The 23114-nt window shown below is 42.9% G+C and overlaps 1 protein-coding gene across 1 annotated transcript in view; it reads left to right on the top strand.

Annotated features, from left to right (window-relative positions):
* Window positions 1-23114, top strand: part of wdpcp (WD repeat containing planar cell polarity effector) — an 87158-nt gene that overhangs the window by 50483 nt on the left and 13561 nt on the right. The window contains exons 9-14 of the mRNA XM_058398885.1: window positions 5213-5407; window positions 12460-13047; window positions 14018-14099; window positions 17977-18165; window positions 18817-18940; window positions 19609-19672. Of these exons, the coding sequence (XP_058254868.1) occupies window positions 5213-5407; window positions 12460-13047; window positions 14018-14099; window positions 17977-18165; window positions 18817-18940; window positions 19609-19672 (1242 nt within the window). The remainder of the gene's footprint in view (window positions 1-5212; window positions 5408-12459; window positions 13048-14017; window positions 14100-17976; window positions 18166-18816; window positions 18941-19608; window positions 19673-23114) is intronic.

Raw genomic sequence — 23114 nt, 5'->3', positions numbered from 1 at the left:
AAGTAAGGCAAAAAAAGAAAACAGAAAAAGTGGACCTAGGGGTGAAGAGGATGAGAGAGGAAAACCTGTCTGGAGCTACAGTTCAGGCTGGCTTTCATCAATCTAGTGATTTCCGTGGCTTGTCATTGGTTAGTTTTGTGAGGAATAAAACACTTCAGGTCATGCTGTTACAGGAAAATAATCAGCTACTGGACGGTGCCTGCCTTTCGCCCATTGTGCTCTGAGATAGGCTCCAGCAGATCCCCCGTGACCCTAATTAGGAATAAAGCGGGTATAGAAAATGGATGGATGGATGGATGGATGGTGCCATGATCTGTGTTTTCCTGATTTAGCAATAAGAACTGATTTCTAAAAAAAAAAAGGCATAATATTTGTCCATCCATCCATTCATCTATGGACCCATCCATCTATCTTTCATCTATTCATCCATCCATCTATCTGTCCATCCATCTATCCATCTAATCGTCCATCCATCTATCTATCATCTATCCATCTAATTAGCCATTCATACATCCATACATCTATCATTATTTCTATCCATCTATCCTTTGATCCACCTTTCTGTCCATCCATCCATCCATCCATCTATAGACCCATCCATCTATCTTTCATCCATCCATCCATCCATCAATCTAATCATTCATCCATCTATCCATCATCTATCCATCTAATCATCCATCCATCAATCTAATCATTCATCCATCTATCCATCATCTATCCATCTAATCATCCATCCATCCAACCATTTATCAATCCACCCTTCCATCCATCTATCCATCTAACTATCATTTATCCATCCATCCATCTTTGAGCACGTTTCTATAAACCTGTGATTTGCCTTCCAGCCAGAGTGAATGGCAGAACTGCAGCTACAGGAAATGAACCAATCACAATCAAGAATTCGCTATGCTTCAATTCTTTTTATCTATTTAACATTTGTTACTCTTCTCTTTTTTCCTACATTCTGATCATTTCTGATTGGAGAGGATGGGTTTGGGTAACGAGAGGTAATGAGAAAGACGAGATATCAACAATGGGTTGGATTTAAAACTTACACACGTAACTCAAAACATTATTCTCTATCCAACAGATTTTCTTTTCTTTTTTTTTGCACCAGTTTTGCCTCTTTTACATCACAAACTATTAGACATGCAGCTGCCAGTCTGCAGTGCATATCTGAGGGGTGTGTGTGTGTGTGTGTGTTAATAGAAATGTCCTGGTTAAGCAGATCATCATGAGTCTAAATGAAGGCATAATGCAGAGGCTTGGCTGAAGCTCCATGCCCAGATACAGTACACACACACATACACACACACACACACACACACACACACAGAGGGGTGGCAGTGGGCTTTGAGACTCTATTGTGCTGGGAATGGGAAAGATAAGGCTATTATAATGGTCCGTATGGAGATGGCTTTTGCTGGCGAGGCTGAATGGAAGGATCACAGCAGCTGGACAATGTGGAAAGATTTTTCACAACACAGTATTCACAACAGAATGGCATTGTAGTGTAAAGATATGTCAAATACCCAGGTTTTATCCTTCTACTCAATGCCTGCATGTTTTCCAGCCTTTGATTGTTGCTGAATGGCTGAAAGTTACTGTTTAATGCAGTGATTCAAGCCACTGATTCACTTCCCGGCAGCAGACATCATCCGGGTTTGATTTCTGACTCAGACCCATCTCTTTAGTCTTTAATAACATTTCATAAGTAATGTCGAAAAATCACAATTATATCAGGGTAACTGAGCCGTCAGCTTTTATATCGTTGTGTGTCGAAGTGCAGAATTAATCTTGATGCTGCGTTCACACGCACAGTGATTTGATCCTAAAACCAGTTCCTATTACTGGTTGCCATGGTAATAACGCTTATCAGTGAGTGGCGTAACTAGCGTTCCAAATCGGTTCTCTTGCCGCTAAAATGAAACGTTCTGGAGGCAGATTTGGTGTTAGCGTATAAAATTTTTTATCGGCATCATATCATACGAGATGAAGCAGAAGAAGCATGTGATCTTCGTCACAGTTTACATACGCTCTACTATCTTCATTCCTATTGGTTGTCACGCCACCGAATTGCTGCGAATACTTTGATGTGGACACGCCCACTATCGCTCGCTGTCGTTCATGTCACCGGAAATCTCCAGCTCTGTTTATAAAATGGTGGCTTTGTCGCGTGTGAGTCGCTGGACTTGTGAACGTAGCATGAGCATGACGCCTGTAATGCTTAGAAAACCTCCACATACTATGCACTATATATTTGTGATAACTGTTTGATGTTGCTGTGGCTGAAGTTTGGAAAACTGGATGAAAAACTGCTCTCTTTCTGACTTTCCTATACTTTCCGGCTGCGGAAACTCTTTCAGTTAAACAATAAGTCTAGAGATCTTTCTAGAAAATGTTTAAAAACCTCATTGTCATAATGTTCACCGTGTTCCTGTCACATCATCAAAGCAAAGAACACACTGTGTCCAGATGACGTTGGACAGATAAATAAATACCTAAGACAGGAAATTTGATCTGGATTTATTTAGAATTTACTCAATTAATGAGTAAATTACGTATTATTTCCACTCCGCTGAAAGAAATTTGCAGTGATCAGCTAAGAGATGAGAGAATGAACTATCTAAATGTTTAAAAAATTTACAATAATGTTTTTCCAGGAAAATGAATAATACACAGAGGAAGGCAGGGCATTTGTCAGTGAAATTGGAATAAAACCTGTCTCTATTTTTACTTTCGAGTCAAATAACAGAACTTTATTTGAGATACATGGCACCAGTTCCAGTTCTAGAAATCCCATCATCTTCAGTACAATATCACATAGAAATCGCCAAATTTTTGCGATTTTTCACTAATCGGAAATGACCGCATCTTGTCGTGAAACCTTCTTCCATTTATTTCTGGGAAAAGTTTAGTTCCTTTGCTTCTAAACATCATAAAGCTAAACACACACCACTCCGGCTGGAGGCCTTAAACAAAGAAACACAAGAAACATCCGACTTCACAGGACATGGTTAACCTTTTAGTTTGTCTGTGATTTTGTTGGACCTTTTCATCTTATTTTTCTTTCGTCTTAATGTTTTGCTAACTCTTTAGCTTGTAGGAGATTTTCTTAGAATATATCAATTTTCTAGTCATGGCCAAAACAATGGCGGTGTGAGCCTTTAGCATCTCTAAACATGAGACTGTTTATGAATACAGGCTACAGGCTGTGAGGGTGAATTTAGCTGTGTGTTAACACCAAGAGATCTCATTAAGACTTTACCCCACAGAGCATACAAACCTTCAGCCCGAACACAACAAAGAACAATTGCACGCGCCTAGAAATTAATAATGAATGAAATTTGCTTTAAGTAAAAAAAATAATAATAATAATAAATAGCCTAAAACCATGTCAGGTTGAGAAGCATTAGCACGGGAATGTATTATCCTGTGGTATTATGTGATCAGAATCAGGAATCAGGAAAGTCTTTATTTCAAACGAATACAGCAGGAATTTTTTCTTGGCAAAGTAGGAAATTTAATACCGGAGGTATTGTTCTGTACCACGGTTCCATGTGATTTAATGTTGTTCTCTGTAAGAATGACTGTGGCGTAGATATTGAGCAGATAATAATGCTGAAAACTTGAATAAGGATACAGTGGAACTTCGACATAAGAATGCCCTCCCTTACGAATTTTCGCCTTAAGAATTGAAATTTTGCAAGAAATTTGCATCGGCATACAAAGAATCAAGTTGCTCGTACGTCCGGGAGCCATTTAAAACTCGTTAGCGTCAGTGGAAAGCCAAGCGAAGCCAGTTTGAGAATCATACAAATTTTTTTCAGTTAGTGAAAGCTGTTTGGAAAGAGTCAACCCACGATACCAACGTTACCTTCAGCATGTATTCAAAAGCTAGGTGATTTTTCGGGTGTTTTTTTGTTGACAGATTGGTGGTGTGGGTGCTCTGTTCTATTTTTAGCCCAAGCTTGGTGGCACGACTTCCTGTGAGGAGCCTTGACATGGAATGCTTGGCTTGGGTCAGTTCTTTGTAATCAGCCATACAGTTTACATACAATTCGTACTGGGAATACTGCTCATATTTTTGGGTGGCTGGAACAGATAATCTGCGTTTACATTATTAATTATGGGAAAAGTTTTGCAATACAAATTTTCCCCTTATGAACTCACCTCCAGAACGAATTTAATTCATATGCCGAGGTTCCACTGTATAAGGAACACCTGAATACCTTTAGGTTCATGAGGTGATCAGCCAAGCATGTGGCAGCGGCACAATCGTAAAATCCTGCAGATTATAAGTCAAGAGCTTCAGTTAATGTTCATCTCAAACATCAGAAAGGGAGGAAAGTGTGAGCTGCAGGTGGTTTAAGTATTTCAGAAACTGCTCATGATCTCCTTGGATTTTTACACAACGGTTTCTATAGTTTATACAGAATAGTGCGGAAAACAAAAAACATTGCATGAGTTCTGTGAGAGGTGATGTCTTGTTGAAGAGAGAGATCAGAAAAGAAATGTCCAGATTCTGATGGATTGAGCTGCTAAGAAGGATATAGTAACTGAAATAATCTTGCTTTACAACCATGGTGAGAAGAAAAGCATCTCAGCATCAAATTCAGACAGGAACAGGAATCTGTGGCCATCATGGACACAAACTCCCACAGTGACAGCTGAACACTGGAAAAAGACCAGGTGTCTGTTCTCATGATAGCCTCTGATTCTTGTTCTTGGCTGATGGGAGAAGAACCTGATGTCTTCTTCCACATCATGAGTTCACCCACCTCAGGGTTTGATGTGGTGTTAGTTTTGAGATGTATTTCTGCTCACCATGGTTGTAAAGAGTGATTATTTGAGTTTCTGTAGACTTGCTGAAAGCTTACTGTCCTCTGATCTCAAGGTGTTTCAGCCTCTTTTCATACGATTTACTGTGTAAACTCTACAGTCTATGTCTAGAGAGTCTGTAAAAACCTGCAGCCCTTTCCGGAAAGAAAGAACATCCCTGGATTAAGTAACGTTATGCATGTACAGGTGTTCCTAATAAAGTGGACGGTAGGTGTGTGTGTATACGTAGTTAACTTGAGCAGGAGAAAGTGTTAAACATGTGTTTCATTCATGTAATGCTGTATATATTAAGCTGTATAGAACTTTTGTTCATAGTAATCTCTGCTTGACAGAATTCTGGCTCGCTTTGATTAGTTTGGTTCCTTTCCAGGTCTCATCCTTGGAGCTGGCAGGAGGAGGCGGCCGGCGTACATGCAAGCGTGTGGCACTGAGCCGTGCTCAGGACGTGGGTGTGTGCTGGTGGCAAGGCGGGCATGACGAAGTGTGGCCTTGGTCACCAGTTCCCAGCGTCTCCGAGAGAGCCAATCTGGTTCTGCTGGGCTTTTCAGAAAGTCCTGGTCTTATGGTAGGAACACACATCAAAGTTCTCTCAAAATATACATACACAAAACACAAAAATATATTTCCACTAGATGTTGGAGCATAGATTTGGGGGCTAGTGTTAGGGCATTAGAGAGATCAGACACTGATGTCAGGTGATGAGACTCCAGTTCCAGTTCATTCCAAAGGAGTTCAGTAGGGTTGAGTCAGAGTCAGGGCTCTGTGCAGGATACTCCAGTTTTTCCACTCCAACCTGAACCTCCACACCATGTCTTCATGGAGCTCAGGTGCTTTTGCATGGGTGCATTTTCATGCTGGAGCCTTAGAAAGCTTCAGACATTCTAGACTAGTCTGCTTCCAGGTTTGTGCAAGGTGTAAGGATTACACATACATTACAGCGGAATTCTTTTCTTCAAGTATCCCAGCTGAGGAAGTTGGGGTCAGAGCACAGGGGCAGCTTTGATAGAGTGCCCTGGAGCAGGGAGGGTTAATGGCCATGCTCAATTGCCCAACAGTGAAGCTTGGTGATGCTGGGGCTTGAACCCCAATCCTCTGATCAACAACCCAGAGCCTTAACCACTTGAACCACCACTGCCCCATTTGACACACCACTGTCCCTCTTGAACCACCACCGCCCCGCTTGAACCACCACCGCCCCATCTGAACCGCCAATGTCCCACAACTTATGCCAGGAAAAATGTCCAAATTTTGATGGGTTGAGCTGCTAAGAAGGATATAATAACTGAAATAATCACTCTTTACAACCATGGTGAGAAGAAATGCATCTGAACAAAGCATCAAATCTTGAGGTGGAGGAGCTACAGCAGCAGAAGACCATATCAGGGCCTTCTCCTGTCAGGCAGGAACAGGAATCTGAGGCCATCGTGGACACAGACTCCCACAGACTCCCACTCCCACAGCTCAACACTGGAAAAAGACCGGGTGTCTGTTCTTGTGATAGCCTCAGATTCTTGTTTTTGACTGACGGAGAGGAACCTTGGATGAACCTTATGCAGGACATCACACCCATCTTCACCTTTTATAGACAGACCTACGTAATTACAGACAAGCCACACAGAGAGTTTTCATCACTTGGCGCCACAGAGGCGGTTTTGGACTGGAGTCAGTGTGGGTTTTTGAGCTCCGTTCTCCGTCGTTGAACATTTAATGGAAGGAGTTCCTGTTTAAACTATACTGTGATGCTTGTGTTCATAAGTTGCTCAAATCACATTGGATTATATAGTGTACAGTTTTTTAGAAGGGAAATGATTCATAATCACATGCTCTGGATTCACCTCACCTGGGTGGAGGAGGTTCATGTTTGGTTCCTCTCGAGGTTTTTTCCTCACCACCGTCAAATCTGGCTTGCTTATTCGGGCTAAAATGAAATTTTAAACTTTATCATTTTTAATGTAGAATTTTAATATTCCTGGGGAAGCAGTTTGGCAAATAATTACGAATCAAAATTGAATGGAGATCTTTCAATTATCTTGTGACTTTTGTCAGTAAAATCCAACAATTTGCACATTTCTTTTGCCGACGTATCAGAAATGGTTTTAAAAAAGAAATAAAAAGGCATACAGAGATCATCACCTCGCTCGTCTCTGCTCGTGTCGAATGAAGCCCAGGACCGAAGCGTTACGAATTGCAAACAAATAGCAGGGAAGCAGCTAAATGGGGGGGGACACAACAACAACAACAACAACAAACCCCCATAACAGCGTATGAAGATACTCCATTTTTGGAATGCACTCCATATTTATCTCCATCCTTCACCTAGCTTCTTCTTCTTCTTCCTCTCTTTCATTTTTCCCTCCCTCCTCCCCCCCTCTCTTCCTTTCCCCCCCTGTTAAAGAACATTAAAGCGTTTCTGGTCTGCATCATTTCTAATTAAAGTGTTTGTTGTCATTCTCAGATCCGCGGTGTGAAATCAAGCTAGCAGTTTTACACAGGGAGCCGTGCGGCAAATCAAACACGCGCGCATCTCGCACGCACACACACGCGCGCACGCACACACACACTTCAATCACTTCAAGCTCATATATATGTGCCTTTTGTTAACTTTGCTATCTGCATGCTAAGCCAATTTTCTACTTAGTCTCCAGCATTTCGAAGGGCGCTTTCTTTTCCTTATGTGGTCTTAATTCCTAGCCCTGTAAAGATAAGCACTGCCAGGAGACACACACAAGGGAGAGAGGGAAAAAAACAAAAAAAAAAAACGCACACATATTTATTTATGCAAACATTTAACATTTTTAATCATTTCCCCAGTTCCTGAAATTTGCTCATTTAAATGAAACGGCATTGAGAGCGTCGAGGTGCTGTAAGCATAAGATGTTGTTTTGCTATATTTTGAGCAGTTATCTCGCTGAAACCGCTTTCCCCTTCGTTTGTTTGATCTCCACTTCTGCCAGGTTTTCCACATATTAACACGGAAGACACCGTATACCTGACCTAAAGGCTGAACTGGATAACATGCTTGCTTTAACACATAACACGCTTTTTCGGTGAAAAACACACAAATGAAAATCATTTCTCCTCTTCCTCCGCTGGGTTTCGGATGTAAATTTCAAGCTTTTGCGACTTGTCAGAGTTTGTCACGACACGTGGCGCGTGGTCCTCATTAACGCAGAACCTGTGTTTGGATGGCAGGAATATTCATTAAGCGCTGTGTGGCTGAGCTTTGCGGACAGAGGGGACGGCTGAGAGCAGCTGGGTTTCATGCCACGGCACCCCGACAAGCGGCTGTGCAGTTCACACTCTCCGACTGCAGTCTGGACCGAAGAAGCTTTCATTATTCTGCCCCAATCATCATCTCTTACCTCTACACTCTCTCTCTCTCTCTCTCTCTCTCTCTCTGCTCTCTGAACTGGAAAATTGGCTCAAAAAGGGCCACTGCTGTGAACAAGGGCCGATGCTCAGCTGGACTTGGCTGGGTTTATCTTTCAAGCCCTAAAAGAAAGTGCGAGGAAGAGAGAGGAAGACAAGAAAAGAATAGTTTTGACCAGTCACTGAAACCAATAACTAGCACAGACCTATTTGCCACGGTTACTTCTCTCTCTCTCTCTCTCTCTCTTTATCTCTCTCGCTCTCTACCCCTTCTTTCTCACCCCCCTCTTCTTAAGATGCCGTTTATCTTTGTGAAATTGAATCTGTCATTGTTTCAGCAGCAGCTGTGGGATTTGCTGTGTGTGTGTGTGTGTGTGTCTTAAGAAGGATCACCCTGTGAAGATGTTAAAGCTCTTTACTGAAGGCTCTCAAAATGGCCCCTCTGTCTGTTGATTTGTTTGTTTGTTTGCTTTAGTGTTGCCATGGCAAAGAATCTTAAAACCGCTCCCATGTTCTCTCGTTTCAGTCTTCCTCACATCTCAGAGAGAGATCCTGAATGTATTCGTTAGCTGAATATGACCTCAAATGTGCTGAGTGTTTTAATTCGTTAGTGAATCTCGAGAATGAAATGAACAGGAGAAAGAGTTTAGGTGGGTTTGCGATTTAGACCTAGTGCTAGTCCTGTCAGGGCAGAGTTAGCATAGCAAGACTGAAGACCTTGAGTAAGCTTGACTAGCTTAGTACTATGTTCTGATATTCCTCGTGACTATGTAGCTGTTAAAGCTTCAGGTGTGTATCCTTGCAGGTTAGGTCACTCCTATTTCTGTTAATAGGGTTAGCATTTGGCTAGGAGTATGTAAGGTTGCATGTCCTATTCACTGATGCTAACAACCCACTGACTAGAAGCTGTACTGGTGCTAAAATGCTAACACCAGACTGTCATGGTCACAGGAATCAGGCCTCAGCTTTGCCCCGTGTTCCACTCAATCTGCACTTGTTGAACTACCCTGATGGAGGCCTCGTGAAATACTTCACCGCTTTATTAGCTCAAGCAAAATTGGTGACTCGTGTAAGACTGACAGAGAGGATCGTGTCAGCAGAACTGTTGACTTCAGACAAATTGCAATCTGACGCAATTTCCTTAACATAACTGGAAAGCTGTGATGGGGAAAGCTGCTTACAGACATTTAACTTTTGAATTGATGTCTGGAAATTTGGCTTATGTAGCCAACTATGGCATTAATACACAATGCCTAAGACCTGCTTTTAACCTGCTACCTAGTTACCAACTTAGCAAAGTGGCTAGCTAATTGTCATGAAGGAAATCACTTTTGTACTCAGTGTCTACTCAAACTTGTTCCTGTTTTGGAAAATATGCACATGGTTATTCCCATCAGCACCAATTCCCATCAGCACCACACTGTCACTGTTGGGTTCCTGAGCAAGACCCTTAGGCCTCAACTGCTCAGAGTCTCTTCTCCATCGTCACTTTGGTTAACGACATCAGCCGACAAGCAAAAATGTATTCTGTATGTCAGTGTGTGTGATACGTTTGCTTTTACTACAACAGATTTAGACAGTAACCGTGATGTAGTTGACATCAAGGCAGTACTGGTTAAGGTGATGGACCTTCATTGTTAGCATAAGTGTTGGATATAGTGTTTTTTTTTTATCAATCCTAGTGCTTGAGTACCACCAAGAATTTAGTAGGTAGAGCAAAACCACCAAATTCTGCAGTGTGCTCGTAATCCATGAGTAGGACTAAGAAAATCCTGGGTAGGGGTAAGACTGTGGGGCCTGGGTTTTGCCCTGGTGGTAGTCATTTGGTAGCACCAGAGTGCTGGGTTTTGATTTTAACAGTTAAATCTATTTCAAGCAAATCAGAAGTGACTGTGGAGAGACCCTAATGAGACGACATGAAGACGAAAACTTGCGAAGGACCAGAGCCAGAAGGGAACCTCTGATAAAGACACAAAGTGATTAGTGTTTTTGAAAGGATGGTCAGCATGAATGCATTGTGAATAAGAGCACAAGATGATTACAGCAGCAGTTCTTAGGTACTGGTGTGCAGATGAGATTGTAAACTGTTTTCAGGAAGTGAAAATCCACGCACTAGGGTGTCCTTGTGGGGACACTGAGAGGGGCAGAAACTTAGACCCAAGTGCAGAACTACAGCATTTGGATGAATCAAGTGCTAAACTGTTAATGTGAACTGGTTAATCTTGTACTTGTTCTTTCGGCTGCTCCCTGTTCAGGGTTGCCAAAGAGGATCGTTTGGTCCACAGGTTTTGATTTGGCACAGGTTTTACCCTGGATGCCCTTCCTGAAGCTACACTCCCATTTTATCCGGGCTTGGGACCAGCACTGAGAGTTAACTCTTCAGTGGCTGGGTTAACTCCTTGCCCGGGAATCAAACCCAGGCTACAGCAGGATCCTGGGAAATGTTGAACAAGTTTACTTCTTAACATCATGACAGTAAACATCTGGCCTCAAAATTGATCTTCTTGCAGTCAGTAGTGACCTTATTAGTGGGTTGTTAGCTTTAGGGTTTTTTTTTTTTTCAAGTCCTTAGGCCTCAGTGTTGTCCTGGTGTTAGCTGTAGTCTGCAGTTGGGGCAGGTGTGCCTCAGCAGGTTTGTCTCTGTGGAACTCTGGCTCATATCCGGAGCCCTCCGCGCTGTCAGCACTACCACCCCCCGCCCCCTCACACACTCCTTCATTCGCCCATCAGCCCTCCCAAACCCTCCTTCCTGGCCCCCCTGGGGAGCATCGGGAAGCAGCCTGGAGGGATTAGGGCTAAACAAGAGCTGCAAAAACGGAGCCCTCATCCCCTGCTTCCACACGGAGGCTGTGGGCAACCTGCTTAATTCTGTCACTGCTGCTGGCACTGCCAAATACGCCACTGCCTCTGCCAAACCACATCTATCCCTCTGTCTCTCTCTCTCTCTCTCTCTCTCTCTGTCTGTCTACCATTCTCTTTCTGTCCTCGCTGTCTCTCACATCTCCCTGGCTTTTTACCCGTCTTATCTCTCCGAGTCTGTCAATCTCTTAACTGTTCTCCTTTTTCATTTCTCGCTTTTGTCTACAAACAAAATGAACTGCAAGCGCTTGACAATGGCCGAACCAAAACCCTGATCACTTCCCCACTTTTTAGCCAAGTGTGTGATTTTATATGCTTATGAATTCCTGTGTGTATCTGCGATAGCGTTCGTGCCAGAGTATGCTGCCGAGCATTTGACACTGACACTAATATCATTGGTTGTGCCCGCTAACCGGAGCTTGGGTTAGGATGAAATGTTGCATGCTGATTATTCACTTTCACAAGCGTGATAAAGCTCTCAACAGGATCTGTCATTCCACTGCTGGCTCCGAAAATACTAAGAAGCAATGTGCTAAGCGCATGTGTTGCTGTGGGTGCAGTTTTATAGTGTTGATCGTGTGGTTTGACCAGAATTGTCATTGGTTGTGATTACTAATTTGGAGAATGAAATATTTATTTTCTGGGCTAAAATATTCTAGAAGAACAGTGAGTTCTGCCATTCACTAAAATCTTGCCCTGACTTGCCGTGATAAATGAGAAAATATTTTAATTCTGTATTCTAAACGTGTTTCCACTTCAGGAAGTTCTTCTGTATTTTTTCCATTAGAAGCTTGTTTTAGTGTCTGGGATAATTTTACTTCCAGGAAGTTCCTGCACCAATGATGACACTGAATTTGGTGTGGATGAGGAACTAGATGGTGGAGAGTTGGTGAAGATCTGGTTAACCTGAATCTTTAGCCACTTTTCCACCAGAGGCACCACAGAGGAACTGAATTTGGTGTGGATAATGAACTAGATTTTGAAAGATGGTAAAGAACCTAGATATTCAGCCCCTGAACCACAGCTGGTTTTATTTACTAGGTGTATTTAATCCCAGTCATCAAAGTAGATGCTTTCCTACAGATGAAGAACTTCAAATGCAAATTTAAAAAATGACCATTGCTCATCCGTGTACTGTATATCTAACAAACTTTTTATATAGGAAGTGACACGACATCACCAGATTAATGGATGTTGGTTTTTACTCAAGTGGAACAAATTCCAAACAAGTTCCTCAAAAAGGTTCCATCACAGTGGAACCATGTATTTCATGTCTCATTAACTTTTGTTTCCTTATTTGGTTTCCTCTTTACCAGATGTACAGTTTGTATGTATAAAATCTTTGCAGTCCTCCATGAGTGGTAGATCATGTCTGTCTCATTTGTTTAGGTCCTGAGCTCCATACGCACCAGTGGCGAACCTCTGGACTGTTGCTTCAGCCTGACCCAACCCTATCAGATCCTGACTGTGGAGCTGCACAAGGAGGCTCACAGCTCCAGCACAGTGCTACGTGAGGACCCCAGTCGCTCCGTTGAGCTGCGTGAGGAGGCCCATGTCACTCAAACTTGTGTGTACGAGTGCGCTCGTGGACGTTTGCAGCGCCTCTCAGCTACATCTTTAGCTCTATTTTCTGTTCCTGTGTCCTGGTGCCGTGACCCAAGTGAGCGCTGGATTCTGCTGGGCCTTCAGGATTCCACTGTGGTGCTGTTTCACATTGAAACTGGCCTCCAGACCAGTGTTACCTGCCCCATGCTTCCCTCTGTACTGGTCTGGCACCCTGACGGAGGCTTGATTGTAGTGGCCGGGGGTCAGGGTGAGCTGCAGTGCTTTGATTTGGGACTCAGCCATGTCCAACTGCAGCTCGTGTCCGAAGAGGACGTCATCGGAACGAGTGGCGTGAGTCTGCAGCTGGCCAGACATGTGAGAATAGCCGGTGGGTTGGAGGGTGTGGAGTGGGCGCATTCACCGATGTCACAGGTAGGGTTTTATTTATTCAAAAAGGTTTGCTTTTGATAGTTATGAACAGCCCAAAAGTTTAAATAAAATAGAATAAATTATCTCCAGACTGAATGCAGGTTCCAAGAATGTAAATAATTCTTCCGTGACTAATCTTCCTTCTTACTGCATTAGGTCTTCTTAAAATAAAAAGAATTATATGCTAGAGGAGATTTTGTTTTACTGGAATGGTTTTACAATTCTGAGAAATCATTCTCCTTTATAAATCTATTATTTTGTAAAATTACAAAATTCCACATTTTACAGTTTTATCTTTGCCTTGCATGGCTTTCTTTGGCCGAAGTTATTCCCAGATGGCCGACTTCATAACAGCGCAGTGTTCAGCTGGATGGTCCAGTGTTCATGTTTGTAGATTACAGCCACAGCAGCAGCTGTTTGTGCGACTTCACTGAAGTGCTGGCTGCCGCCTGAGAGATATTCTGATTGCGGAAAACATTTTGTGCGAGACAGAAAAGATCAGATTTGTTAGATACGTTATATTCAAAGTTGCACTGTAAGCTAAAGATGTGAATGATGAACACAGCATTGTTATAAACTTTATACATTCCAATGTTTAGACAATTAGAATGAGTTTTAGCCTGTTACATTCTATTAACAACTCTGTTAACAACTTGTTTAAGACATTTAGGTGAGCAGGATGAAGATTTTAAATAGACAGGCAGACATACAGACATGCAGGTAGACAGACATATAGACAGACAGACATACAGGCAGACAAATGTAGAGATAGACAGATATAAAGACAGGCAGACAGACATACAGATATACAGACAGGCAGACAGACAGACAGATATACATATAGACAGACATACTGACATAGATAGATAGATAGATAGATAGATAGATAGATAGATAGATAGATAGATAGATGAAATAAAACAAACAAATAAATACAGAATCCAATTAAGATCAACTTTGATACGACTCCCAGGGTGCTGAGGGGCTGGAAGTGCACGATCTCCTGATGCTCAGGTTCCACAGAGGTCCAGTGGCTGCTATGAGACTCAGACTAGGTTAGTGTGTGTGTGTGTGTCTGTGTCTGTGTGTGCTTGCACACGTGTCAGCTGGTGCATTGTGGTTGTGTGTAAGAATGTGTGTACACGTGTATGTGCATCTGAGTGTGTGTGTCTTTTTTCCAGGTCCAGATTTTTATCTGCAGTGTAGAATAAACTTGCTTCTCTGTTAGAAATTAAAATTTGCTCTTGAGGTCATTCAGTATCTGCCCCTAAGGCCACTGATGCATTGTGGAATGTTTTTCCCCCAATAAATCATTTACAGTGCCTGAACATCCCTTGGGGAGCCAGAGAAAGTTTGTTAATTAAACGTGGCCTTCCTCGAAGCAGTTTAATTGCGACTTTAGAGGAGACTTGTACTGTTATACAGCAGGAAAATAAAAATGGAGAGGAGGAGAGTGGAAAAGGAGGAGAGAAGCAGAGGAGGAGAGGGGAAAAGGAGGAGTAAAGGAGAGGAGGAGAGGGTGAGTGGAGGAGATGACAAGAGGGGGAGAGAAGGCGAGGGAGAAGAGGGGGAGAGAAGGAGAGGAGGAGATGGGAAAAGGTGGAGAGAAGCAGAGGAGGAGAGGGAAAAAGGAGGAGAGAAACAGAGGAGGAGAGGGGAAAAGGAGGAGAGAAATAGAGGGGGAGAGGAGGAGAGGGGAAAAGGAGGAGTAAAGGAGAGGAGAAGAGGGTGAGAGGAGGAGTGGAGGAGATGACAAGAGGGGGAGAGAAGGAAAGGAAGAGAGGGGTGAGAGGAGGCGAGGGAGAAGAGGGGGAGAGAAGGAGAGGAGGAGATGGGGAATGGGGAGAGGGGGAGAGAACGAGAGGAGGGGATGGGAAATGGGGAGAGGGGGAGAGAAGGAGAGGAGGGGATGGGGAAAGGAGGAGATGGGGAATGGGGAGAGGGGGAGAGAAGGAGAGGAGGGGATGGGGAAAGGAGGAGAGGAAGAGGAGAGGAGGAGATCGCGAAAGGGGGAGAGGAGAGGGGGAGAGGAGGAGAGGAGGGGGGGAGCTGGAGAGGAGGAGATGGGGAAAGGAGGAGAGGAGGAGGAGCTGTAGTGGCTTTGTCTTGGTCTGGAGCCAAGGTTCAGATGAAGAAAGCAGGAGTCTTCCACTGCAGATAAGTCGGAGGAGAGAGCGAGCGTGGCTTGTTTGCCTGCTTTAGTTATTTGTCTGTTTGTTTGTCAGGATGTTCGTCATGCACATCGAGCAGCTTCCTTTATTGACTTAATTCATTAGGACGACAACATGATAGAGGGAGCGACACGCGAACGGCGGAGAAGAAAGTCTTGGCAGAACTCCAGTCTTCCTGAGGATGTCTCTCTCTCTCCCGCTCTCTCTCTCTCTCTCTCTCTCTCTCTGAGTTATCTCTGGTGGGCACACGCCGGCTGTTGATGGAGCAGTCTGTGGAGGGGATGGATGTGCAGCCGGTCGTCTCACACAGACGGCAAAATGAGAGAGGGAGAGGAAAAAAAACAGCTTAATTTACAGGCACTAATCAAAGGGAAAGCAAATTGCCAAGCATTGCAGTATTAAAGTTGCATCATATAGGACACTTAGGCTGTGTGTGTGTGTGTGTGTGTGTGTGTTATTTCTGATTTTGTTTCAAGTTTTTTAATGGATTATTTTCATAGCTTGGTTTTTGAAATATCTTTCATTTCAAGAATTAAAAAAAACCCAATTCATTTCCAGAAAAAAAGCTAAAGGATTTCTATTGATGATGTCATAATATCATAAATATTCTAAATATAATATCAATAATATCATATATTGAGCAAGTTCTTCACTTTCAGGTTGATCGTTGCACTTTTGCTAATCTCTACACGCTAGAGCTAGCTGTTTTTTTATGTGGTTTATCGATAAAGTGGTTAAAATTTTTTTTAAAGGGATAAAAAAGCATTGAGGTGATAAACTAAAACCAAAACACAAGCAGGGCTTCAATTAAATGCACAACAGTAACACAAAATACTGAGACAAATTACAGACCAATCAAAGTGAGAGGAGATTCACATGCTAGCAGTGAGAGATGCTAACAACACACAAGTGAACACTACTGTTAGCATGAGGCTAAGTTAAATTTTACTGAAGTGATGTGAAAGGAAATTATTAAGCGTTATTTTTATTAACAGTTGTAAAATGAGTGTGTGACGGTGTGTGAATGTATTTGAGTGTGTGTGTGTGTGTGTGTGAGAGTGTGTGTAACAGTGTGTGAATGTATTTGAGAGAGTGTCTAATTGTGTGTGTGAGAAAGTGTCTGTGTTTGTGTGAGAGAGTGTTTGTGTGTGAGAATGTTTGTGTGAGAGTGTGTGAGAGTGTTTGTGTGAGAGTGTGAGTGTTTGTGTGAGAGTGTGCCTGTGTAAGTGTGTGTGTGAGAGAGACTGTCTGTGAGAGAGTGTCTATGAGAGAGTGTCTGTGAGTGTGTTTGTGTGAGAGTGTGTGTAAGAGAGAGTGCCTGTGAAAGTGTGTGAGAGAGACTGTCTGTGTGAGAGTGTGTGTGAGAGTGTTTGTGTGAGTGTGTGTGTAAGAGAGAGTGCCTGTGAAAGTGTGTGTGAGAGAGAGTGTGTGTGTGTGTGTGAGAGAGAGAGTGTCTGTGTGAGAGTGTGAGAGAGTGTCTGTGTGTGAGAGAGAAAGTGTCTGTGTTTGAGTGTGTGTGTGTGCGAACAGGTTCAAAAATATATATATCTATGATTCTGTGTGAAATCATAAAGATCAGAGGCAGTGTGGTCTCTCTTTAATGCCCCTCCCTCTTCCTCCTGTATTTGCATAAACGTCTCCACACAGTCAGAGTCCACATGCTCTCTAATTCCTCACTCTTCTCGCGTATTAGCCACATTAGCGTCTCCTCAGGGCTTTACAGGGGGGCAGCAGCCTGCTAATTGCCCGGCTTGTAATTTTAATTGGGTTCTGCCTTCCTTCTCGAAATCTATTACACTGTGATGCGGCCTTCAGCTCGGCCACCCAGAACCCGGGTCAGTGACGTGAGGGAGGTCTGAGGAGAGAGACCGCCACAGAATATCTACAGTGTGGATGAGAGTAGGAGAATAATCCGAGACGCGGCGACTTGAAGCGAATTTACTGTTTACATTCTGAAAATCAATTCAGTTTTATTTGTATAGCACTTTTAACAATGGTCTCAAAGTAGCTTTAAAGAAGCTATAGAACAAACAAAAAGTTTAGGATTAATATTAGACAATAGTTAATATTAATAAAATTAATAATAAATCATTTTAAAAAATGAAGTTGCGTCAGTAATATGAGAAGATGGTAGGAGCTTCACTGATCCTCAGAGAGATTTTGGATTCTTTATTGTCTGTTTCAGCAAGTTTAACACTTTCCCGGTTGATATGATTGAATTCTGTAGACCAGTGTGTGTGTGTGTGTGTGTGTGTGTGTGTGTGTGTGTGTGTGTTTGTCCCATGTTGAGAGGCAGGCAAGGTTAAGTATAGCTGTGTCTTGGTCAGGAAGTTTAAAACAGCCATTACATTATTAAAGAGTGCTTTTGCATTTTGTGTGTGTGTGTGTGAGTCCTGTGCCTCCGGTGATCATCGCTTTTTATGATTTATGATCACAGTTGCAGAGACTGAGAGGCTGAGCTGTGTGTAAGAGAAACAGAGAGAGGGAAAGTGTGTGTGTGTGTGTAGTTGTGTTCTGTGTGTGTGTTCTGTTTTCTGTGTATGTGTAGCATTAAAGTTGTCTGTGTTGTGTATCAGTTTTCTGTTTCCTGGTTGTGTGTGTGTGTTTCAGATCTTCAATTTTCATGAGTAAGTCTTTTTGATTGATTGTTGTGTGTGTGTGTGTGTGTTTTTGTGTGTGTTCTACAAGTGTGTTCCTGATGTTTCAAATGTTTTATTTTCTGTGTGTGAGTCTTTTTAGTGTTTGTGTGTGTGTGTTATAGGTGTAGTGAATTGTGCTCAGCTGGGGGCAGGTGAACTCCTGCAGCATCGCCTGCGCTGTGGAGAGGTGGATGCTGCTCTGGGCATTCTGGGTAATATGGACTGGTGCATGATGGGAGCAGACTGCTATCGTGGTCTCATCTCACTGACCGATCACCTGCTCAGAAAACCACTGGACGAGCAGACAGAGGGTAAGAACACAGACAATATACATCAATCAGCTTTTGTAAATTCAATCCAATTAGGAGAAGTAAAAATCTGAGAGTGTGTTGGAGGGGGGGAGGGGATTTGGGGTTGCGCCGGACGAACAAGTGTGTACGTAGGTCCATAAACTTTTGAAAAGCATGTGATTTAAGGCTGAGCCCTGATTGGCTTGTTTAAAATTGTCCTTGAACCGCCCACTTTTGAACCAGTCTGCAAATAGAGCAGCAGTCAAGTGATGGGGGCGGAGCTTCCACTTGGTGCTTTTCCAGCACTTCTTACTGAATCCATTGGGATGACTGACTTTAACCAGAAGCTCATTGAGAAATTCGTAAGCCAATAAGAAAGGAGAGCAAAATTTATTTTCAAATAGTGCCACTGGCATGTGATTAGGCAACTTTCCTGTGTGTGTGTGTGTGTGTTTTTTAATGATTACCTTCTTTACTTCATTACTGATGATAAACCCACACTGAACTCAAATTCACTGATGCATAGTACATTTATTGCATGTTTTAACAGCTGACTTTAACATTTTCAATATTTTATCTTGGCAGTAATGATACATAATCACCTGATAATGTCCCTGACATCCTCCATAGTCCTGTTTAGCCACTTTTTCGTGTATGTGTGTGTGTGTGTAGCTCAGTTAGAAGCTGCTTTGGGGATGTTCTACTCTCCGTCCAGAGCCTTAACAGACACAGTCATACTAGAGTATCGAGACCCCATCAGCCGCTACGCACGGAGATTCTTCCATCACCTGCTCAGGTATACACACACACACACATACACACACACTCTTGATTCTAATGGAGTGTGAACACATCCTTAGTAAGGAATCACTCTTCAAATTACTACACAAATTCGTGACAAAAATTAAGGATAATCAGTGGCTCTGTTATTTTGTGTGTGTGTGTGTGAGAGAGAGAGATAGAGAGAGATGGGTAGGGCATATTTATTTATGTATTTATTTTTGCTGCCACTTTTTGCCTCCACATGTCCCCTCATAGTGAAGCATCACTTCAGATCAATACAAAGTTCCTTTCTATCCTGATGGGTGTGGTCACAGAGGATGACTCCACCCCCTCCACAGTGCCTAAAAGCCCACTATATAGCTTGATAAGGATAAAAATGTTTTAAATTACAGTCACTACATTTCAAACCAACTGAACATGTGAAAGGTTTTAGATAACATTTTCCACCACCATCATCATCATCATCATCAAAACACCATCTGAGGGAATAATGGTGTTCATCCAGGTGTCCAGTAGACATGTAGAACGTATACCAAGACACGCTGAAGCTGTTCTGATGGCTTGTCATGGCCTGACACCTTTCTAACACACTTGTCCTCTGTAACCGATCACCTGCTTGCATATCCAACCGCACTGAATGAATAATATTATAACCTCCATCGATGTGCTGCTTCATTTCAGGCACCAGCGCTTTGAGAAGGCTTTTCTCCTGGCTCTGGACATCGGAGCTCGAGACCTGTTCATGGTGAGACACCTTTATTATCTCACAATCAGGAGAAACAAGCAGTTGTTTAGACTTCATACAGCTGTAGAAGAAATTGAAGTATTGGGAGTCAAAAAGATGTATATGAATACATTAAAGGAATATAGAAATAGAAATGAAAATCTACATCTCTGCTCCCTCTCAAATCTTCAAATGTTGTCTATAAAACCAGAAATGTCTACTTATTATCTGTACCGCTTATCCTACACAATCTCACACACACTTACACACACTACAGAGATTTATTTATTCAATTTAGGGAAAGAAAACATGTCTTTAGAGTGAGGGAGGAAACCGGAGTATCCTGAGGAAACCCCCCAGAGCAAGTGGAGACCCTGCAACCATGCAAACTCCACACACACACTACAGACAATTCAGAGATGAATTTATTCAATTTAGAGAAAGAAAACATGTCTTTAGAGTGAGGGAGGAAACCCCCAGAGCATGGGGGGAACATGCAAACTCCACACACACACACACTATACAGAGGGTGGAGGAATGAATCGAACCCCCAACCCCAGAGATGTGAGGCAGACATGCTTCCCCATGTCTGGGCAATTGAGGGTTAAGGGCCTTGCTCATGGGCCCAGCAGTGGGCTTCAAACTCACAACCTTCTGATCAGTAGTCCATCACCTTAACCACTAAGCTACCACATCCTGTCAGATCAGACAAATGCGGTCGGTGTGATGATTTCATGATAATTTCAGTTGTCAGCATTTGGCAGAAATTGTGCATGTTTTATTTTTTGCTGAATCAAACCTGAGTCAGGTTTAGATTTAATCTACTTTAATACTGAAGCTCTTTTGTGTTGAGTTGTAATCATAGGAAAATACCAACATACAGCTTAAGTGTTTGGAGGTTTTGCTCATGGTTATTATTTTTTGTTTGTTTGTCAGTCAGTTTTATGCATCACAGCAGCACTACAGCAGCCACACCTCTTCATAATGTATTCATTCATAACTCCTCCCCTTTTTACACTCACACTCTTCTGCTGCTCTTGAGGAGTTTGAAAAGAAACTATACAGTATACAATATTTCAGGTTTTTTTTTTTTGCTTTATTGTTTGACTTTAATTACATCCATGATGTCAGATGTTTAGTGATGAAGTCATGGTGCAGTAGATGGTGTAAGATCAGGAGAGCAACAGTTGCTCCTGATGGAAAGTGGGGGTGCGAGCGATCTTTTCTTCTTCCCTTTTTCGCCACGTCTCTGTGCTCTAAACGTGTGAAACCCCCCACTCCACACTCAAGTGACACCTTCTCTATTAGCGCTCGCATTCACTCGCTTTCTCCCTCGCTCTCTCTTTCCTCCTTTCACGGCGGTCACTCACGTTCCAATTCATTCACCACTAAGTGCTGCCGTTGAGGGTCCAGATTGAAGAAGGTGGAGCTGAACCTGTGGAGCTTGAAAAAGAGAGAGACAGAAGGGGGGAAGAAAGAGGGATTGGTTGGTTAGAGAGAGAGAGAGAGAGAGAGACTGAGACTGACTGGCAAAAAGGTACCTTGAAGCTTGTCATTGTTAGGGTGTGCAAGAAGAGAGAAGGAAAAAAAGAGAGGGAGAGAGGACAAAAAAGGTGCAAATTATTAACGCTTCATGAATGCCACTTTCTTGAAAATCAACAAAGAGAGCAGTGAGGAGGAGGAGGAGGAGGGTGTGTGTGTTGGGGGGTGTGGGGTGGGGGGGGTTCTGTCTGCCAGCGGCGGCATTTCACCCTGTAGCCGTGCCACATGTTAATTAGCCAAAGTTAAATTAACCTCCCTGCAGGAGAGAGGGGAAGAAAGAAAGAGGGAGAGAGAACGAGTGGGGGTCCTTGTTCTATCTGATCTCGTCCCCTCGGTGTCGCGGGGGTCTGCGGTCCTTTTGTCTCCCAAACCAGGAAAAGAGGCCTGAAAGAATTCCTCTCTCTTTGCCTTTTGTGAAGGGGCCCACTTTTGGTGTGGAGGGGTCGGGAGTCGGAGAGAGGGAACGGAAGGAGGTTATGACCATGCACAACCTTCTTTGGGGCCATTTTAGCTAAACTCTCAGCTTTGTCAGAGCATAACACTGATAGCAACATTGTTCCACAGAATCATTAACCCAAAATCTATCTATCTATCTATCTATCTATCTATCTATCTATCTATCTATCTATCTATCTATCTTTCTTAATTTCCTTCCTTCTTTCCTTCCTTCTTTTCTTTCTTTCTTTCTTTCGAGTGAACTAGAATATCTTTAAAATGGACTAGATCTGTAAAATCACTGCTTTACTATAAATTCTACAGACTCATATTAACTCACCTGAGGATTTAATATTAACCACTAATGAATTATCCACAGAAATAACCACAAAGAACCCAAACATGAACCGTTCTAAACGCTCAGCTTATTACTGCAGATATCCTAATCAGTCCAGGAGCTTAATGTAAACAAGTCGTGGTGTTTATCTCACATCCTGAGCTGACTTTTCTTCTGATACAATGAAGTGGCATTCGCTCATTCTGTTAAAAGGTCTCCAGACATCCGGTACACACTGACCCTCACGCTTACGTTATAGTGGCTATAAATGGAATATAAATTTCCTCCCCAGTTTCATGTTTTTTCCCCTCTCAAAGATGAAGAGACAAAGAAACGCGTCACTGTTTGTGAAGGAAGTGACTGTTACCTCAGACTCAGCCTCAGATTCAGCCTCATACTCATACTCAGCCTCATACTCAGACTCAGACTAAGCCTCAGCCTCAAACTCAGTTGCAGCCGCAGCCTCAGATTCAGCCTCAGACTAAGCCTCATACTCTGACTCATATTCAGACTCAGCCTCAGACTCTCCCTCAGCCTCAAACTCAGCTGCAGCCACAGACTCAGCCGCAGCCTCAGATTCAGCCTCAGACTCAGCCTCAAACTCAGTTGCAGCCTCAGACTCAGCCTCTTACTCAGACTAACCCTCAGCCTCAGATTCAGCCTCAAACTTGGACATCATGCCCATGAACCTTCGGCTAAACAGAAATTGGAAACACTTCAGAAGTTTCAGTTGCCATCTAATTGGTTGGATTCTACAGGATTGTAAAGGTTCGCCTGGAAACGAAGCCGTCGTGATGTTCTACTTAATTCATGGAAGAAGGAAATTGTCGTCATGTTTACTGAGGATCAGCTGAATGCTGGATTTTCTAAACGATGTGAAGTTCACATTATAGACTCAACCATTTGCATGACTATTAATTGAACCATCTATTTTTACACGCCGGTTTGTTTTTGTATGAACATCGACAAACTTTACATTTGCATGCCTCAAAACATGATGCTGAACAAAACGAACTGTAATTGGCGGCTTCACATGTCAATCAGACGCCATCGTGGGCAGTCCTTAGCCAATAAACCCTGCTATGGAGTCCAGATCTTTTGCAGACAGTCTAAAGCTCTGAATACATGAAGTTTGTGCAAAATCTTTTG

The sequence above is a fragment of the Hemibagrus wyckioides genome, linkage group LG09 (assembly GCF_019097595.1).
Source record: "Hemibagrus wyckioides isolate EC202008001 linkage group LG09, SWU_Hwy_1.0, whole genome shotgun sequence".
NCBI classification, from domain to species: Eukaryota; Metazoa; Chordata; class Actinopteri; order Siluriformes; family Bagridae; genus Hemibagrus; species Hemibagrus wyckioides.
This window is presented reverse-complemented; position numbering and strand designations above follow the sequence as displayed.